Source organism: Dama dama, chromosome 25 (assembly GCF_033118175.1).
Source record: "Dama dama isolate Ldn47 chromosome 25, ASM3311817v1, whole genome shotgun sequence".
NCBI classification, from domain to species: Eukaryota; Metazoa; Chordata; class Mammalia; order Artiodactyla; family Cervidae; genus Dama; species Dama dama.
In genome coordinates this window covers 9,276,682-9,294,785 of record NC_083705.1, presented here as the reverse complement: position 1 = coordinate 9,294,785, position 18,104 = coordinate 9,276,682, and the positions used below count along the sequence as shown (strand labels likewise).

Sequence of the window (18,104 nt, the reverse complement as noted above, 5' to 3'; positions counted from 1 at the left end):
ACCCCAGCGTCAGCCCAGGTAATGAGCTCCCTTTAGAGAAAAGCGTTAATGCAGTGGTGGGAATTTATTAGACTTTTAGTGTAGTTCTATTTCGGCCACCTCTGAGCCAATATGACACGGCCTGACCCTGGGCTCTACTTGTAGATACAGAAAGAAAGTCCTTTTTTGATATAAGAAGAAGACAGTAAAAGAAATGGACAGTAGTCCTGCTACCCAGATCAGGATCAGAGGGTGGCGGTCCTGGCTGAGGGGTGCTGGGCACTGGGTGTTGGGACATTTATGGACATGGTTGGTCCAATTCAGAAAACCCAGAGCTTAATGCAAGTGGTGGTGTGTCCTCCACTTCCAGTGAGCTTCCTCTGGGTGTGGAACCAGATGCTCTGATTAATGAATAATAATAATATGCTGATACATTGTATAATGAAAGGATATCATAGGAATTACTAGGCATTATAACTGTTATAATTACTATGATAGTCTCCATGTTCTAACATCTGCTACCTTCCAGGCACTGTGATAAAGCATTGTAATGCAGCATCTTACATAACCCCTCTCTACAGCCTTCCAAGGTAGATGTTGGTAATCTCATTTTACCAGTGAGGAAACTGAGGCTTAGAGAAGTTGAACAACTTGTCCAGGGTGATGTGAACAAGTATAAGAAGGGAATTATTCTTTCAGTGTCAAATCCCCTGCACTTAACTGTTCTGCTACACACAAAAAAATAGAATTAAAAAATACATCCCGGAGCACACATACTAGAGAAACAGTTATATGCGTTAGTGAGGTTATTCTCTGTAGCCCAGAATAATTCAGGAACTACAGACTTTCTTTTTGAAAAATTGACTCCTAGGGTGCTCAGATCTAAACCTATGACATCAGTTTATTCAGCACCACATCCCATTACATGAGACTGCCCAGACAAGGATGTGGGAGGAAAAGTCTGCTTTTCTGGGGTGGGGGGGGGGCATTACTGTCCTCCCACAGGACTGGTTGCCAAATCAGCTCCACCAAGTTGAGTGGTTTGGGGTTCATTTCCTTTCGAAAGAGAAACATTAATACCAATCCTTAGGCTAGGGATTAAAGAAGATAATCTCAGGTGTGTGTCTAACAGATACACCCCATCAGGACACTCATAAAAATCATAGCTGGAGAATATTCCTATACTGTTCACTGCCTTGAACAAGTCTGGCACATAGTAGGTGGTCAGTTAAAGTTCATGGAATCAAATAGAGTTGAAATTACAGTCGGCTGTCTGCATCCCCTGGTGCCTTCTCCTGCAGACCCCAGACCACTTTGGATCAGTTTGCTGTTGGTTAAACCTGCGGGTGCAGAGGGCCAGCGTGATGAACTGAATTTGAAGCTGACCCCACCCCAGGCTCTAGAGTCCCTGTTTTGCCTGTGTCCTGAGCAGAACTAAGACTGTGGTTGTCCCAGAATTATTTTAGATGTTGAACAGTGTATTCAATAGTATTTTTTCTGAAACAGCACACGTTTCTCACATTACCTTTGGTTTTCTATTCCTTTAGCTAAGTGGGGTTTTTCCCTTTTTTTCTTTTTACTAATGAACAAAATTAGAGCCACAGTGAAAATTGGTGCTTTCTAACAGAGACAAGATTCATTTTCATTTATTTGCAAACTATTTCACCTGGGTTTCTCTGGGAGATGCAAACATTTGTTTCAACAGCCTTAGGAACCAGGGTGTTTAGTCATGACATAGCTTTGAATATAGAACTGTCATCACTTAATGAAAGTCTTAAAATATCTCCAAAATATGATTTTTTGGTATTGTGCTGCAAGTTGTGATTTGTGGAGGCATTCAGGATTAAAATCGTACCTTGTTGAAAACATCGGTAACTTCCATTCAACCCCCAGGGTACTAGGAAGGGAACCGGGTTTCCCATAAATGCACTTCACCCAGCCTGGGACCTGGATCATAGTCAAGCTCTTAAAATGACAAGCTTGGTTTTGAGAACATAAGCCTAAGGAAAAAGTGACCCTTTCTTTGAAATGTAAAGATAATCTTTTCCATTTAAATAAACAGCACTTTAACAGTCCAAGTAACTGGAATCTAAGGAGTTCTTGTGGTTTCCACTTTACTTCATTTTCCTGTTCACTAAAGGCTAGTCTAGTGTCTGAATTTAAAATGTCATGGTGTTCGTTCCTGAGTTAAGAGTCTATAGTGAAGATCATTGAACTGTTCTTTACCCACGGAGGTTCTTGAGTCAGCAGGACTCCCATTGTCGGCATCTCCTGTGAGCAGCACTTCAGTGGAATCAGGTAATGGAAGCCTCACTGTCCTTGGGGAGTGAGGACAGCCTCAGTGTCCCTGTATAATTTCAGCCACTTGGAGCTGAAATTCTGCTCTGACAAATTAAGTTTGGGAGCAGCCTTTTGGTTTGCTTTGTCCCATCTAAAACAAAATGGGAAAATACCTTTGCATTTTTGAAAAAAGATGCCAGAGGGTTTTCTCTCAGTAGCAAGTGGCTAGTGGGGGAATGCCTCAGAGCTGCCAAACACACTTAGGAGTCAGTTCTCTCCCCAAATGGAGCTTTGCTGCTGTCTTGAAAAGGTGCTCCCATGCAGATGCTCAGACTCTGAGCTTCCTCCTTGCCCCAGCTGCCAACAGTGGCTTCGGTAGCCAGTGTTTGAGCATCTTTAGTACCTTTACCCTTGTCAGCTTTTGAGTCCCCTTGTAGAGTTGAACTTGCCTATGACTGATGCTGCCACTTCCACCCAGGGTGTGAAATATTGGCTGGCTTGGCTTCCCTATGGCTGAGGGTCTGTTACTCGACAGAACTGGGTTCTAAAAGCCAAGCAGGAAATTGATCCCTCCTGTCAGTTTATGGAGGGGAGGAGGGCATGGGGAAGACAAGGACACGGAGTAGTAGAGAATCAGAGCTCTCTCTCAGTTTTTACCTTTTCCTGAGCTTTTGTTTCCTAATTTTGAAGGCACTTAAGAGCAAGGGATGGTGAGGAATGGGGATAGAGGGAATAATGGTCCTGTTTCTCTGAGGCCAGATTTGGATTCACTGTAGAAAAGCTCTGGAGTACCCATTCTCTTTTAAGGATCCCACCTATCAGCTCTATTTTATTCATTGGTTGAATCAGATCTGCTAATGAGGTTTCTTGTTTTTTCATTTTTTTGGTCTTTCTGATGTTTAAAGAAAAATGGAATTAGTTCCCAACACTTAAATCTTAGGTAATTTTATTGAAATGATTTCAATTTCCTTGAATATGTAGAAGCTGTGGCCACCCTGGGTGGACATGTGGCTGTGATGGTCTGAAGCAGCATTGTCCCCTCAAGGACTCTCTGTGATGAAAGAACTGCTCTATATCTGAACTGTCCTGTAGGTAGCCACTAGCCACATGTGACTCTTGAGCACTTGCAGTGCGGCTAGTGCAACTGAGAAGCTCAGTGTTTAGCTTCACTTGATTTTAAATTGCCAAATTTAGCTTGTGGCTTCCTTATTGAAGAATGCAGGTTTGAAGCTGAGTGGCAAGGACTACATTTGGACAGGGCATGCCCTCTGCAGATCTCCACAGCTCCCACCATGCATGCTTTCCTGCCTGCCTGACTCCAAACCCCTGGAGCCATTTCACACCCATTAATAAGCAGAATGGTTAAACAGTATATTTTCTGAAGCTGCTGCTGCTGCTAAGTCACTTCAAAAGCTAGATACTTTGAAATATCTACCACTTCCCTTTTCCCCCACACCCCACCCCCCACTCTGCCCCTGCTGGTTCTTAATTTAAACATCTGGATCTCATACCCCCAAAAGACCCATTTTCACTGAAACCCAAGAGTATGGTTATGAAAACTGACTCCCACCAAAGCAAAACCCTCTCTGCGTGAATTAGTTCCTGGATCCCAATTATTCTCTTCTCTCCACTCTGCAAGTGACTTAAGTCAACTGGATAGGAAAATCACTCCCATGTCTAGACCCATCCCTGCTCCATACATAAGTGGAGCTGTGACTGGCAAGCCTGCAAAAGTTGAGCCTGGTGTCTGCATAGAGAGAGAAAGAAAAGGAACCGACACCTGGGCCCCAACCCATGCAACTATATGTTTTCAAATGCTGCACAGTGGCGGCTGGCTGTGACTTTCAGAGTTTGGCCAGATGTCCTGTCTTTAGACAGATCTGGACAGTTCTGGGCATCCACAGTCCTTCCCACTGCCTTCTAGAAATCTATTCCCATTGCAGAAATACCACTGTAGACCCAGAATCAGTCGAAGTAAATCGGAGAGTGGAACTGTAGGCTCCAAAGACCCTGGAGGTCAGCTGGTCCTACCACTTCATTTGAAGAGGGGGGGGGGGGAAAACACCCCCAGAATGGTTAAGTGACTTGCCCACAGCCATGAGAAAATTTCATAGAATACCCAGGCCAGAAAATGGGTCTGTTGACTCTTATCTCATGCAGTATGTTGCCGTCTATCCAAGAAGCCTTTTCTCTATCTTAGCAGGCAGGAAACAAAAATTAGTGGAGCCAGCCAATATGTCCTGTCCATCCCATCATCCTTTAATCTCCAGCATTTTGCCAGAGGGAGCATTTTACCTTCAACATGGGGACCGTACCCTCCCTTGCTAGAGCCTTCCAGTCCTACAGCCACTGCTTGGGAGATGACCACCCCAGTCAGAGGGCAGCCTGGGAAGACATCAAATTCTGCATCATTGATCCCAGCTGGCAGGGGTGCCCAGGGCCCTGTGAGTCAGCGTCAGTGACCCCTGCCCATCTTTGAGCCCAAAGAGCTCAAGGTGTAAATTATCCTCAGTGAGGATAGCGGTGGGTGGAGGGGGAGCATTGAATACTTTTCAACCATTTAAAGATAGTTGGTTTGATAGTAGGCTCCTGGAGTGTGTCTTAGCTAGTGACCGCCCTACCGGAAATGCAGTGTAGGAAGAAGGCTTTAACCACACAGTACCATGATGCTGTTAAAATACATTGATAGATTGGTTGATACATATAGCCCATATGTGATCTTTAGGTGTTAAATATATATGTTTGGTTCAAATTGTTGAAGTAATCTGTTTGGTTCAGAGACTGAAAACTGGCCCCTGCAAGCCAAACCCAGCCCCCAGGTATGTTTCATTTGTGACTTTTGTTCCTTGAGGAGATTTAGTCATCAACATGGACCAAGGAATAAGGAGATTTCATATAAAAATTCTAGATGTCTGACTTTCTCTTTAACAAAAGGAAAAAAACTGGCAGTGCTACACCCACTTTCCAGCATGGCAGCAGTCCTTGGAAATGAGAAGTGATGGCCCTGGGTAGAAAAGTTGTGCTTACCACGGTCGTGTACAGTCCCCTTCCTCCAATGGCAAGCCTTGCTTCTGTAGGCAATTAACTTTGTACTCTGGGATCAGCCCAGAAGGCTGTTTAGAGTGGAGATTTATTTTTTTATCAAAAGATGCCAAAAGCATGATCCTTCGCAGTTGGAAACTCATCCATTCCTTCAGTAAATACTTGAGCCCTTCTCTGCGCCAAACACAGAGCTAGGTCCTGCGTACACAGCGCCGGGGGTGGGGGTGGGGAGCAGGCGGGAGGGGTACACCAGATGCGTCCCTGCTTTCTCTGACTGTACATGTCTCTTAGTGTACACATTCACAGGTATTTAAGAACTTGCCCCTTCTTCCTCTTCCTGGCTCTAATGCAGCTGAGGTGGAATTATCTGTTGCTCTCCTTCTCAGCTACAAACTCACCTGTCCAGTGATGTAAGTTGGAGGTCATTTCTTCACCCCCACAGACATCTTGAACACTGGAAACTGTGGCGTTTCTAAATAATGTAGTAGACAAGATTAATGGTCCAGGTTCCCAGTTTATAGATGATGAAATAGAATTAGGGGACTAAGGCCATCTCATTCACATTGTCATTTAAGGTACATTTTACAATTCAGTAGGTCACTGGGAGGCAGTTGAATCATTCTGCATCACCACTAGGCAGGATCCGTGGTGATCTCAATAAATGAGTAAGGAGTTCTTCAGAATTCAGGGACCAAAAGCACCGGAGCATCCTGTTTACTTATACCACCAGCATCTGATTGAGCAGTGGTGGGATTCAAAGATTTATCTTTCTCTTTCGCTCTTCCACTTTTTCTATTTATTTTACTGGCATCTTTTTCTTCCTTTTAACACTGAGGCTCCGCTGGGTAGAAGGAGATGAGTTTCTGCTGTCATAACATGAATATATAATGAAGCCAGAACCAAAGACAAGCCCTTTTGTTAAGGAACCCCTATCATCAAAAGCCCTAATTGGAAGCTGATTGTTTTTATTTATTTTTGTAGGTTTTACATGACACCTGGAGACCATTTAAAATGTTACTTGGCGGTGAGAGCTCTGTGTTTAAAAATAATGCTCACCCGGTGCCAAATCACTTTAGAGTCGGGTACAAATATTGAGACAAAACCCCAGCTGTTATTGCTTTGGCTGCTAATTTGAGGTGTCAAATGAGAGCCCGACTGCTATACGTCAGTGAATAAGGCCCCTTGTGAGGTCATTATGTTTTCTAACAGTTGAGAGTAATGGGCTAATCAGTGCGGCATCAGTTGTTTTCATTATATGCCCACACAATGGTTATGAGCTTTAATTTAAACGGTCCGCAGGGAGATGAAGGAAGTCAGTGATAGGCAGCACCCAGGATAGTCCAGGAGAGCAGCTACCATAAGCAAGATAGCTTCTCACCCTCATCCCTCTTCTCTCTCCCTCCATCTCTCATTCCTCCTGCCCCACCTGCCCTCAGAGACTCATTGTCTGCTCCTAGCAGACCAAGGATGAACTTTGCTCAAGGAGCAGGACTGGACTCTTGTTTCTTCAGGGTGCTCTGAAAAATCTCTATCAGCCAATCCAACAGTCAGGGTGACTTTTGGCAACACTTAGACTTGTCAGCCAGGCCTGAGCCTTGGAAGGTGTTGAGCCATGATTCTCCTCTCTTCTCTGTAACCTCTGGGCTTCCCAAGTGGCGTTAGTGGTAAAGAACACACCTGCCAATGCAGGAGACACAGGTTTGATCCCTGGGTCGGAATGATCCCCTGGAGAAGAAAATGGCAACCCACTCCAGTATTCTTGCCTGGAGCATCCCACGGACAGAGGAGCCTGGCAAGGTATGGTCCATAGGATCGCAAAGAGTCAGACAACTGAAGCAACTTAGCATGCATGCACACACACACTCAAGCCCCTACTACTGTCTTCCTTGGACCAGAGGAGGGTTAGGCGATGCTGTTGCTATGAGCAGACTTGACAGCAAGTCAAACACCAGGGTCCCTGCCACGTTGAAGCCAGGAAGGACTGAGTTTACCACTAACACGTGTGATTCATCTCCTCCTCCGGACAGAAGGGGAAATTGGATGGCTGATGTCTGTCAAAGACAATCCTGTAAGAGGCAGTTTTGTGTAATGATGAAAAATACAGTCTGGTCTGGTGTGACACTTTCCTGGATTTGAATATTAGCTCCACAACTCCATACTTACATGATTGGGCAGAGTTCATTGATCTTTTTGGGATCCAAAATGGAAATGGCAAGAGTATCTCAGATTGTTGGGAGAATTAAATGAGATAATGTGTGCACATAGCAGAAACATGATCAGTAACATCAGTATTGTTGTTATTATGGACATCTTTATTGAAAGATCTTTGTAAGCTCACCTCAAAGCAATATCCCTTACTAGTCCAGCTCATTGGAGGAAAGCAGAACATTCATGGGAGAACCTGTAACATCAATTTAGATTTCTCAAATGATGTGTTATTTTACAATATTCTTCTTGATTTCTGGAATTTCCCAGAGCCTCCAGCCAAATCAGAGCAGTGGATAGCTGGGGGAGAAAGGCGAGTTCAGACTTGATAGGAGGAAAACAGTTAAGGAGCTTCATCCAAAAATGACTGAGCCTGGGACTTTCCTTGTGGCCTGGTGGTGAAGACTCTGCACTTCCAATACAGGGGACTTGGGTTCAATCCCTAGTCATGGAACAGAGATCACACATGCCATGTGACACAGCCCAAAAAACAAATAAAAAACAAACTGAAAACAAAGAAACAAACAAAATGGTTGAGTCAGTGCAGTTGGAGGGGGACCCTAGGCTGGGGGGAGAGGCTTGGGAATGCCTCTGTCAACCTCTGTAGGCCCAGTGTGTGCTCCCCCAGGGCCACGTTCACAGAGTGCCTCCTGCACGCATGCTAATGGGCTGAGCTAGCCAGCACTTCTCACACCCAGGACCCAGGAGCCTGCGGCAGGGCCTCGTCATCAGCAGTAGGCACTATGATTGATTCCTGGTGCCATAATGGCTCAGTCAACACCCACCAAGCCAGACCAGGACGAGGCAGTCCCGCTTTGACATATGAACCAAAGAGGAGAGCAGACACGTGGAGGATCTAAAGCGGCCTCAGTTTCACCCCTCTCTCCTTGCCTCTCCAGAAAGAGGAGAGAAAGATGTGAGCCCCCCAGACCCTCCTTTTGTGGCCCACGTGCTACTGGAGCCCCTCTGTGCTCTTGATGCCCCGTGCCAGCTGTTCAGATGTTTCTGCACGGGGTCCTGCCACGATGTTTGCGCTCAGCTGCTCTTTAGGAAATGACTGGGCCTGCTTGTGCCTGCCCCTGTGAGTTCAGTGTAGGCCCTGTGAGTAGTAGTCACATCTTCCGGGCTTAAGAGTGCTGGCTGCTGGGCTCCCACGTTGGTAAGTACAAGTCAGGAAATCTCAAGGGTCACTTAAAAAAGACGTCCTGTGGCCATAGTTACGGCTGCTGCTGGTCCACCAAAATTCTTCTTCCTAGGGATCCTTAAGGAGTACGTGCATAGATACTAAGTCACTTCAGTTGTCTGACTCTTTACTGTGGACTATAGCCCACCAGGCTCCTCTGTCCCTAGATTCTCCAGCAAGAATACTGGAGTTGGTTGCCATGCCCTCCTCCAGGGGATCTTCCAAACCCGAGTCTCCTGCGGCTCCTGCATTGCAGCTGAATTCTTTACTGCTGAGCCACCAGAGAAGTCCTTCCTTAAGGAGGGAGCCACCTTCTTTATCTAGACTTAAGAAGTCAACCTGCCCCCGAGACAGGAGATGAATGAACAAAGCTACCAAGAGGGTCTGTCGGATTCTAGGAGCCTGGATCACCTGTGCAGAGGGGAAGAGGAGGGGTTCCAGGAGCACCCCAGAAAGCTTGGTGCTTACGGTGGATGCCTGATCATGCAATTATGTGGTACATGCTTGCAGATAATCTTGCTGCATTAGAGCCAATTACATAGTATTATGGACACACAACACGCAGATTACACCCAGAGCCAGGAAAGCACAGCTTGATAAAGCAATGGCCTAATCGGAGGAGACAGAGGGAAATGTCAGCCGTATTAAGAAATTGCCAGGGTGGCATGGCTGCAGCTGGACTGAGCTCCTCCAGATCAAAGATCGCTATCTTACGTGATGCCGGAAGAGCCACACTTTAGCAACCAGCAGAGATCAGTGGGGAGTCAGGGGCAGAAATCAAGTAGGACCTCTCCAAGAGTGATCACAGCCACCTCCATTGAGGGCTGCATACTATTTCAGAACTTGGACTTCCTCCTAACCAGGAAGAGGCCCAGCGCCCTCATGCTGTCTACATGTGAGGCTTTGGGCCCAGGGTGGCCAGATGCTGCCCTCCACATTCAGGTCAAGGCCCTGTCCTTAGCCTTTCCCCTTGTTCACTGGTTCTACAACTGGAGCTTATATAAGAATACTCCTGGTCATTGAAACACACAAAGCTGGGCCTTCCCCAGAGTTTCTGATTCAGGAGGCTGGGGGCAGGGCCTGAAAATATGCATCTCTAACAAGTTCCCAGGTGATGCTGCAAGTCCAGGGGCCACACTGGGAGAACCACTGTCCAGGTTCATTGCACGCCCACCCAGAAGTGGATTTCCCCACCCTGTCTCTTGAAAAAGGTCTTCTCCTAGGCTCTGATTCCATCACAGCATTGCAGGTTCTGGGAGCATCGCGACCCAGCTTCCAGGTAGGATCATGGGGCAGGAGGGAGAAGCAAAGATTCTAGGTTGAGGCTGCCTGCTTTTGTTTGCTTTTGTTTTTGCTTGAAGAGATGCAGCACCAGAAACCAACTCTAGTGGCACCATTTTTTTTTTTTAACAGCTGCACTGGGTCTTAGTTGCAGCACTCAAGATCTTTGATCTTCATCGTGGGGTACAGGACCTTTAATTGCACATGCAACCTCTTAGTTGCACATGTGGTATCTAGTTCCCTGACCAGGGATTGAACTCACGCCCCCTGCATTGGGAGCAAGGGAGTCTTAGCCACTGAACCACCTAGACTCCCTGCTTTTGAATCCCAGCCCTACCATTTGCCACTGGACTTTTGCCACTACCATTTGCCATTTGGACTTTCCTACCTCTGTTTTATAGTTTTTGTTTTTAAGACCTGAAAAGCATTGACCTCACCCCCTCTTCCCACCAAGCAGTTATGTGACACCCTACATATCACAGCTAGTCTTTGGCGAAGGCAGGACCAGAACTGCCCAGTTCTCAAGCAGCCAGTGGGCAGCAAGCATGGTTTCTAAAAAGCCAATTAGTAAATATTTTAGGCTTTCAGGCCATATGGTCTCTGTCAAAACTAAGTTGCTGTAGAGTGAATAAACAAATGGGTAGAACTGTATTTACAAAGACAGGTTGCATTAGATGGGCCTGTAGGTAGTAATTCACCACCCCCTGGAACAGACCAGTGTGTGCACCCACCGCTTCATACACGCATCGCGACTCGGAACCCCTGTGCTGCTGCAGTGTCCGTGTCTAGCTGAGGAGCCCAGGGGATGCAAGCTCTGTGAGGGCGTGTTGTGCTGGTTGCTCAGTCATACCCTACGCTGTGCAGCCCACCAGGCTCCTCTGTCCGTGGGATTCTCTAGACAAGAACACTGGAGTGGATTGCCACTCCAGGGGATCTTCCCCTCCAGGGGATCGTCCCCACCCGGGGATCAAACCTGTGTCCCTGACGTCTCCTGCATTGTCAGGTGGGTTCTTTACCTCTAGCGCAACCTGTACTATAGGGCTTCCCTGGAGGCTCAGTGGTAAAGAAGCCACCTGCCAATGCAGGAGACCCAAGTTCGATCCCTGGGTCAGGAACTCCCCTGGAGAAGAGAATGGCACCCACTTGAGTATTCTTGCTTGGAAAATCCCACGGACAGAGGAGCCTGGCAGGGTACAATCCATGGGGTAGCATCGAGTCAGACACGACTTACTGGCTAACCAACAACAATAGAAGCAGTAGTTAAGTGTGCAAATCTCCTAATGACCTGGGGAAAAGGTTTGTTTTTTTTAAAATCTTTATTGAATTTGTTACCATACTGATAGTGTTTTATGTTTTGATTTTTTGCCCATGAGGCATGTGGGATGTTAGCTCCCCGAGCAGGGCTCAAACCCACACTCCCTGCCTTGGAAGGTGAAGTCTTAACTACTGGTCTGCCAGGGAAGTCCCTGGAAAAATGTTTAATGCTCCCTTTCTAGTTCTCACAAGCAAGAGAGATCCATTGGTAGAAGGAGCATTGTCCAAACAGGTGACTTTAGTGTGGCATAGGTGCTCCAACTGTGAGAAAACAGAAGAGAGGCTAGAGAGAACACAGTTAAATCTCAATAGAAATGCTGTGTATGTAGGGCTTGGCAAGTAAGGGCTTTATAAGAGAGAAATGGGAGTTGGGTGGACCAGCTGTCTTTTAAATCCAGTGGAGGGAAATTGCCTTATTTCTGGTTCACACTGTAATACCCACTCAGTTTGTCAGGATGTGAAAGGGGGAGACTGGGACAGTCCTGAAGTTTCATAGAATTGATGTGATCCTGCACTTGAGCTTGAAACCTGACACAAAATGAATTGACAGCATTTACCTGAAGATGGGAGTGGCTCCCCACTCCACTATTCTTACCTGGAGAATCCCATGGACAGAGGAGCCTGGCAGGCTATAGTCCATGGGGTCACAAGAGTCAGACACGACTGAACAACTAACACACACCTGGAGAAAAATTTCCAACTGGGGCAACTTAGGGTAAAGCATATTTTCTCAATAAGAACAGAGCAGCGAGGTTAAATTACATTCTAGAACTAGTAATACTCTTCCAGGAGATGGAAGTAAATAAGATGAGGTTGATGAGGTCACCACAGGTTAAGTTTGGGCAATCATATAATGGGGGTGCAGGTGGGTCCTTGTCAGATCAAACCATTTATTTTTTCTATGGTTAACTTTCACGAAGGTTTCTAGAATAGGAGGTGATAGTAGACTTGTGCAGTGAATTCTAGCTTTGGGTGCCTAAGGGGACATGGCAGAGACTGTCTTTGCTGGAGAAGCAAACTAGCTCTGAAAACAGAAGGCAGTGGGAAAGTTGGGAGAAATTGTGATGTAAAGAAGAAATAGTCCTGAATCCTCTTGGAGCTTGTTGCTGTGCTGGGCAAGTCTCTTATCTCGTGTAGCCTCAAATTGCTCATTGGTAAGATGGGAATAATAATTTCAACTGCAGAGTGCTTTAAGTACCAAATAAGATGAATGTGAAAATACATAGTAAACCATAAAAGACCAAACAAACAAAGGTTACCAAAAACGTGAAAGTCGCTTAGTTGTGTCTGACTCTTTGCGACCCCATGGTCCATGGAATTCTCCAGGCCAGAATACTGGAGTGGGTAGCTTTTCCCTTCTCCAGGGGATCTTCCCAACCCAGGGACTGAACCCAGGTCTCCCACATTGCAGGCAATTCTTTACTAATTGAGCCACAAGGGAAGCCCAAGAATACTAGAATGGGTAGCCTATCCCTTCTCCAACAGATCTTCCCAACCCAGGAGTCACACCAGGGTCTCCTGCACTGTAGGTGGATTCTTTACCAACTGAGCTATCAGGGAATCCCAGGCTACAAAAATAATAGCTAATAGTTACTGATTATTGCCTACGAGCCAGTGTGCTAACTAGTATGCTTTCCATGCCCAGTTTCAAGGTCGTGGTAGCTAGCTGGATAATGTCCCTTCAAAAGTGTCCTGTGTTCTCATCCCAGGAACTTATGTGCAAAAAGCAACTTGGAAAATATAGCCAAGAATCCTGAGATGGGGAGGTTATCTTGGATTATCCTGTCAGGCTCTAAATGTCATCAGACAGGTCTTCTTAAGAGGGAGGCAGCACATTGCAGTGAACAGTAGGAGGTATGACAACAGAAGCAAGAGGGTGGAGTGATACAAGGAAGGAACCATGAGCCAAGGAATAGAAATCTGCCTGCAATGCGGGAGATCCTGGTTTGATTCTTGGGTCAGGGAGATACCCTGGAGAAGGGATAAGCTACCCACTCCAGTATTCTGGCCTGGGGAATTCCATGGACTGTATAGTCTTTGGGGTCGCAAAGAGTCAGACACGACTGAGAAACTTTCACTTTCACAGGCTGCAAAAGACAAGGAAATGAATTCTCCTCAAAGCCCTCCAGAAGAAACACAGTCCCGTGAACCCATTTCAGACTTCTGATCTCTAGACTGTATGAGATAAGTCTCTGTTGCTTTAAACCATATATAGTGTGGTAATCTGTTACAGCAGCAATAGACAATGAAGACGGGCATCATTTCTGGAGTCAAATTCTGATACCACCACTTGCTTCATCCTTGACATGGAGATGATAGAAAGTGCCTGCCTCATCCGGTGGTTGTAGGAATTAAGTGAGATGGTGCAAGTAGAACCCACAACTCGATACCTGCCTGGCCTACAATAAGCTCTCGGTTAATGTTGGCAATTATTAGAACCATCTCCTTGAACCACCAACAGAGCTCTATGAGATCAATGCTGCTAGTTTCCACGTGTTAAACAGGAGGAAACCTAGTAAGATTAAGGAAATTTATTCATGGTTGCACAGCCTGTAAGTAGGAGAGTCAGAATCTTAACAAAGGCTTTGCCTTTGAGGCCATGCTCACTCACTCTTGGGCTCCCCAGGTGGCACAGTGGTAAAGAATCCATCTGCCAATGCAGGAGACACGAGTTCGGTCCCTGGGTCAGGAAGATCCCCTGGAGGAGGACATGGAAACCCATTACAGTATTCTTGTCTGAAAAATCCCAAGAGCAGAGGAGCCTGGTGGGCTACAGTCCATGGGGTCACAAAGAGTCGGACACAACTGAGCGACTGAGCACACACACACACCTACTCTGCTCCTCTGCATCAGAGTTATGATAACGCCTCCTTCATCAAATGCCAGCTGCTGAACCTGGAGCACAAGAACCAGATAGTGCTTTCTGCGTGGGCAAAACCCACCAAGATTGGAAATCAAATAAATCTGGGCTTATTAGGGAAAAAGAAACTGTAGCTTCCATGGAGAACAGTGTCCAAGAGGTTACCAACCCTCTGAGGCCCCTGGGCCAGCAAATCATGGAAGTCTGAATACTGTGTTTGGTCATTTTGGTTCTGGAATAATTGCTATTATCATAAATGTTTTATTGCCCTCATTACGGCTCACATTTAAATATCAGTGTAGTAATACATTAATAAGTCATCACTGCCGGACGCCTGCCGGATGCTGTTACAATCCAAGTCCTGTGTATAACTGCACTGTATATTCAGCTAAATTAGGGCTGGCTGTGAACTCAGTCTGATGTCGAGTGGCTGGGCATGTTTGGAAGGCAGCCTCTTTTCTGCAAAGGCTTCTTGAGCTCTTTGCTTTTGAGAGATAAGGGGGACACAGATTTTTGTCTGATTAGTGAGTCAACAATTCTAATTAGGTCTCCCCCAGGTGTGGAGCCTAGACCTCTGGGATGGATAGAAGAGAGATGAAGGCATTGCTTCCACCCTGGAGGCATTCCTAATCTCCTGGAGAGGGGGTGGGGTAGGGAGCATGAGCCTCACTCCTGGGAAGCTCTCTGTCAAGGCAGGACGGCCTGGTCTGATGGGAGTGATAAGTTCTTGCACCCTATCTGATGACGTATTCTGAACACTTCCTGGGTGGATGAAGACAGGATGGATTCACACACACACCCACCCCCACACACACACATCTATAGAAAAGATAAGCCACATACAACAGAATAGGTTCAAGTTCATAAAATGCCAAGTGTCAGAATTGATGCATTAATGAATTCCCTGAGTGGGTAGAAGCTGGCAATGTAAATTTGGTTGATTCCACTTTAACATACCATATGCCTAAAAGAATGCCAGACATGGAGCTGGTGCAGAAGAAATACTGGGGGAGAGAGGGAAAAGTATTAGGTTCTGTGCCTGTGTGTAAACAGATTTCCTTTCGGTCTTATTGGCCAAAGGCCTTGAGAAATAGCCTGGGTCGAAGGGGATGTGGTTCCTGGAGTCCTGCTGTGGACTAGGGTCCCCAGGGGAGAAGGCATCTGTGTAGACCCCTTCAGTGGGGTGGGTATAGGGGCCTCTGTGTGCAGTGCAGGATAAAGCTCTGTTTATATTCCCTTGGGCGCTGGGGTTGGGTGAGGGGAACGGGAATGACCAGCACAGGGCTAGGTTCTCTCCACCAAAGTCTGTTAAATGGTAGCCTCCACCTACCAAGCACATACTGTCTGCTAAGCCTTTTACCAGCCTGTGAGGTAGGCACCATTGCCTGCCCACTTCTGCCAGTGAAGAATCTATGGCTAAGTGATGGTGATAATCTGGCCAAGACCACACAACTAGGGTATATGTGACTCAATTTGAACCATGTATGGACAAGAGCTTGGACTGTGGTAATGCACAAGATGGAAAATGTTAGAGGGTATTCTAAGAGTAAGATAGCGTATTCATCAAGAGCCAAGGGCAAAAGAAGTCCGCTTAACCAGTGAAGGCTTTCCAGGGAATGCTCCTTCCTGGGCCAGTGGGGTCCTATGAGAGCAAAAGAGGAGTGGGACTGATGAGAGGGGGTATCTGATGTGACCTTGAAGAGTCCAGGAGCAAGTGGCCATCACCAAGGAGTGTACTGTGGGTTGGATCCAACTCCTGCTCTTGGGGATCCAGAGTGAGGTAGGTGTGGGTCAGAGAGCTGAGAACTAGGTCCAGTCTTGCCACAGATGGTGGCTTCTGTCTGCGTAGCCACTGAACTCACCGACCCAGGAAGGCCCTCCTTCTCCATCATGTTTCCACCTCCAGCCAAGTGGTGGCTTCCTTGGCTGCCATGCTTCCTTGTGATGGTGGTGGTTTAGTTAAGTTGTGTCTGACTCTTTGCAACCCCATGGACTGTAACTCACCAGACTCCTCTGTCCATGAGATTTCCAGGCAAGAATACTGGAATGGGTTGCCGTTTCCTTTGCCATGCTTCCCTGGGCTCCCGTAGTAGGACCTTCTAGAAAGGTAAGCCTTGGATTACAGTTATCTATATCCTGATTTCATTCTATTTCATTTTGGTCCATTGATGGAGCTCACATCCCTTTCTTCCCTTTTCCCCCATGCACCAAGATACCAGAGGAGTTCCCATCCATGGTCGTGGGGAGTCACAAGAGAGAGATTTAATCCCTGCCCCCACAGATCTCACAGACTCACTTAGGATGTGCTTGAAGAGTCAGAAGATACCTGGAAACTACTCATAAAATAACCTCTCCACATAGTATCCTGTGAGGCAGGGTGTGTAATGGGCAGAGCAAGGAGTTTGGAGCAAGGTAGTGCAGGGTTCACTCTTGCACTGTTGGTGGGAATGTAAAGTGATGCAGCCACTATGGAGAGCAGTGTGGAGATTCCTTTAAAAACTGGGACTAAAGTTACCATTAACCCAACAATCCCACTCTGAGCATATGCCCTGAGAAAACCATAATTGAAAAAAGCACATGCACCCGCAATGTTCATTGCAGCACCATTTACAATAGCTAGGGTGTGGAAGTAACCTAGATGGCCACTGACAGATGAGTGGATAAAGAAGCCATGGTACAGATATACAGTGGGGTGTTACTCAGCCATAAAAAGAAACATATTTAAGTCAGTTTTAATGAGGTGGATGAACCTAGAGCCTATTATACAGAGTGAAATAAGTCAGAAAGAAAAATAAACATCGTGTATTAACATATATATGGAATCTATAAAGACGGTATTGATGAGCCTATTTGCAGGGCAGCAGTGGAGACACAGACATAGAGAAGAGACTTGGACACCGTGGGGCAAGGAGAGGGTGGGACGAATTTAGAGAGTAACATATACGTTACCATATGTAAAATAGACAGCTAGTGGGAATTTGCTCTGTGAGGCAGGGAGCTCAAACCCAGTGCTCTGTGTCAACCGAGAGTGGTGGGATGGAGTAGGAGGTGGGAGGGAGGTTCAAGAGAGAGGAGACTATGTAAACCTATGGCTGATTCTCGATATATGGTAGAAGCCAACACAACATTGTAAAGCAATTATCCTCCAATTAAAAATAATTTTTTAAAAAAACAGTGCTGGGGTTCAAATCAGCTGTGTATCCTTGGAAGCATGATTTTACTTCTCTGAGGCTCAGCACCCCCATCTGTAATGCAAGGATAAAGGCTGCCCTGTGGGGTTATGTGTAACTGAGCAAGGTGTTGGGTATCTGTTTGCTTCTCTCTGAAATGAGGACAATATTTAATTGGTGTTGTGTTATAGTTGTGGGAATTAGTGACATTGTAATGAAACACTCACAATAGGATTTCATAAGGGCAGCCTTATTGCTCCAGGTAGTAAGTAGCAAGAGGGCAGCAGAGGGGAGGAGGGATCCACCTTGAAAAAGGAATCTCTTCTCATCTATGAGATTCTCTTCTAATCTGGAGACCCATCCACTGGTCTCCAGCTGCTTGACCCATGGCTGCTGAGGGGTGGTCCCTCTTGCAGTCATATCCATCCCTCCCCCACTGTCCATAAGCATCCTGGCACCCCCCACGATGCTCCTTTGCTGACGTGTTTCTCCTCTCTGTCTGCAGCACCCTCAACAACAACAACATCAGCCGCATCCTGGTCACCAGCTTCAACCACATGCCGAGGATTCGAACCTTGTGAGTAGAGGCCCCTGCTTCCTCCCCCAGCTGCTCCCACCCGAGGAGGCCCACGGGGCGCACTCCTGGCTGCTTGTAGAACCTCACCCTTGGTTCCTGCATCCAAATGCCTCCTCCCTCGGCTGTTGACTAGGTGGTGTGTTAGTGTTGGAGGGAGGGGCACAGAGCTGTGCATGGTTCTGCACCACCTTCTCGCTCTGGGCCGGCTCATTT

General features: G+C 46.6%; 1 protein-coding gene across 2 annotated transcripts in view; it reads left to right on the top strand.

Moving 5' to 3' along the window:
* The window catches only part of SLIT3 (slit guidance ligand 3), a 722,104-nt gene that overhangs the window by 526,045 nt on the left and 177,955 nt on the right, over positions 1-18,104 (top strand). For both annotated transcript variants that reach the window (XM_061129412.1, XM_061129413.1), the window contains one exon: positions 17,820-17,891. In XM_061129412.1, the coding sequence (XP_060985395.1) occupies positions 17,820-17,891 (72 nt within the window). The remainder of the gene's footprint in view (positions 1-17,819; positions 17,892-18,104) is intronic.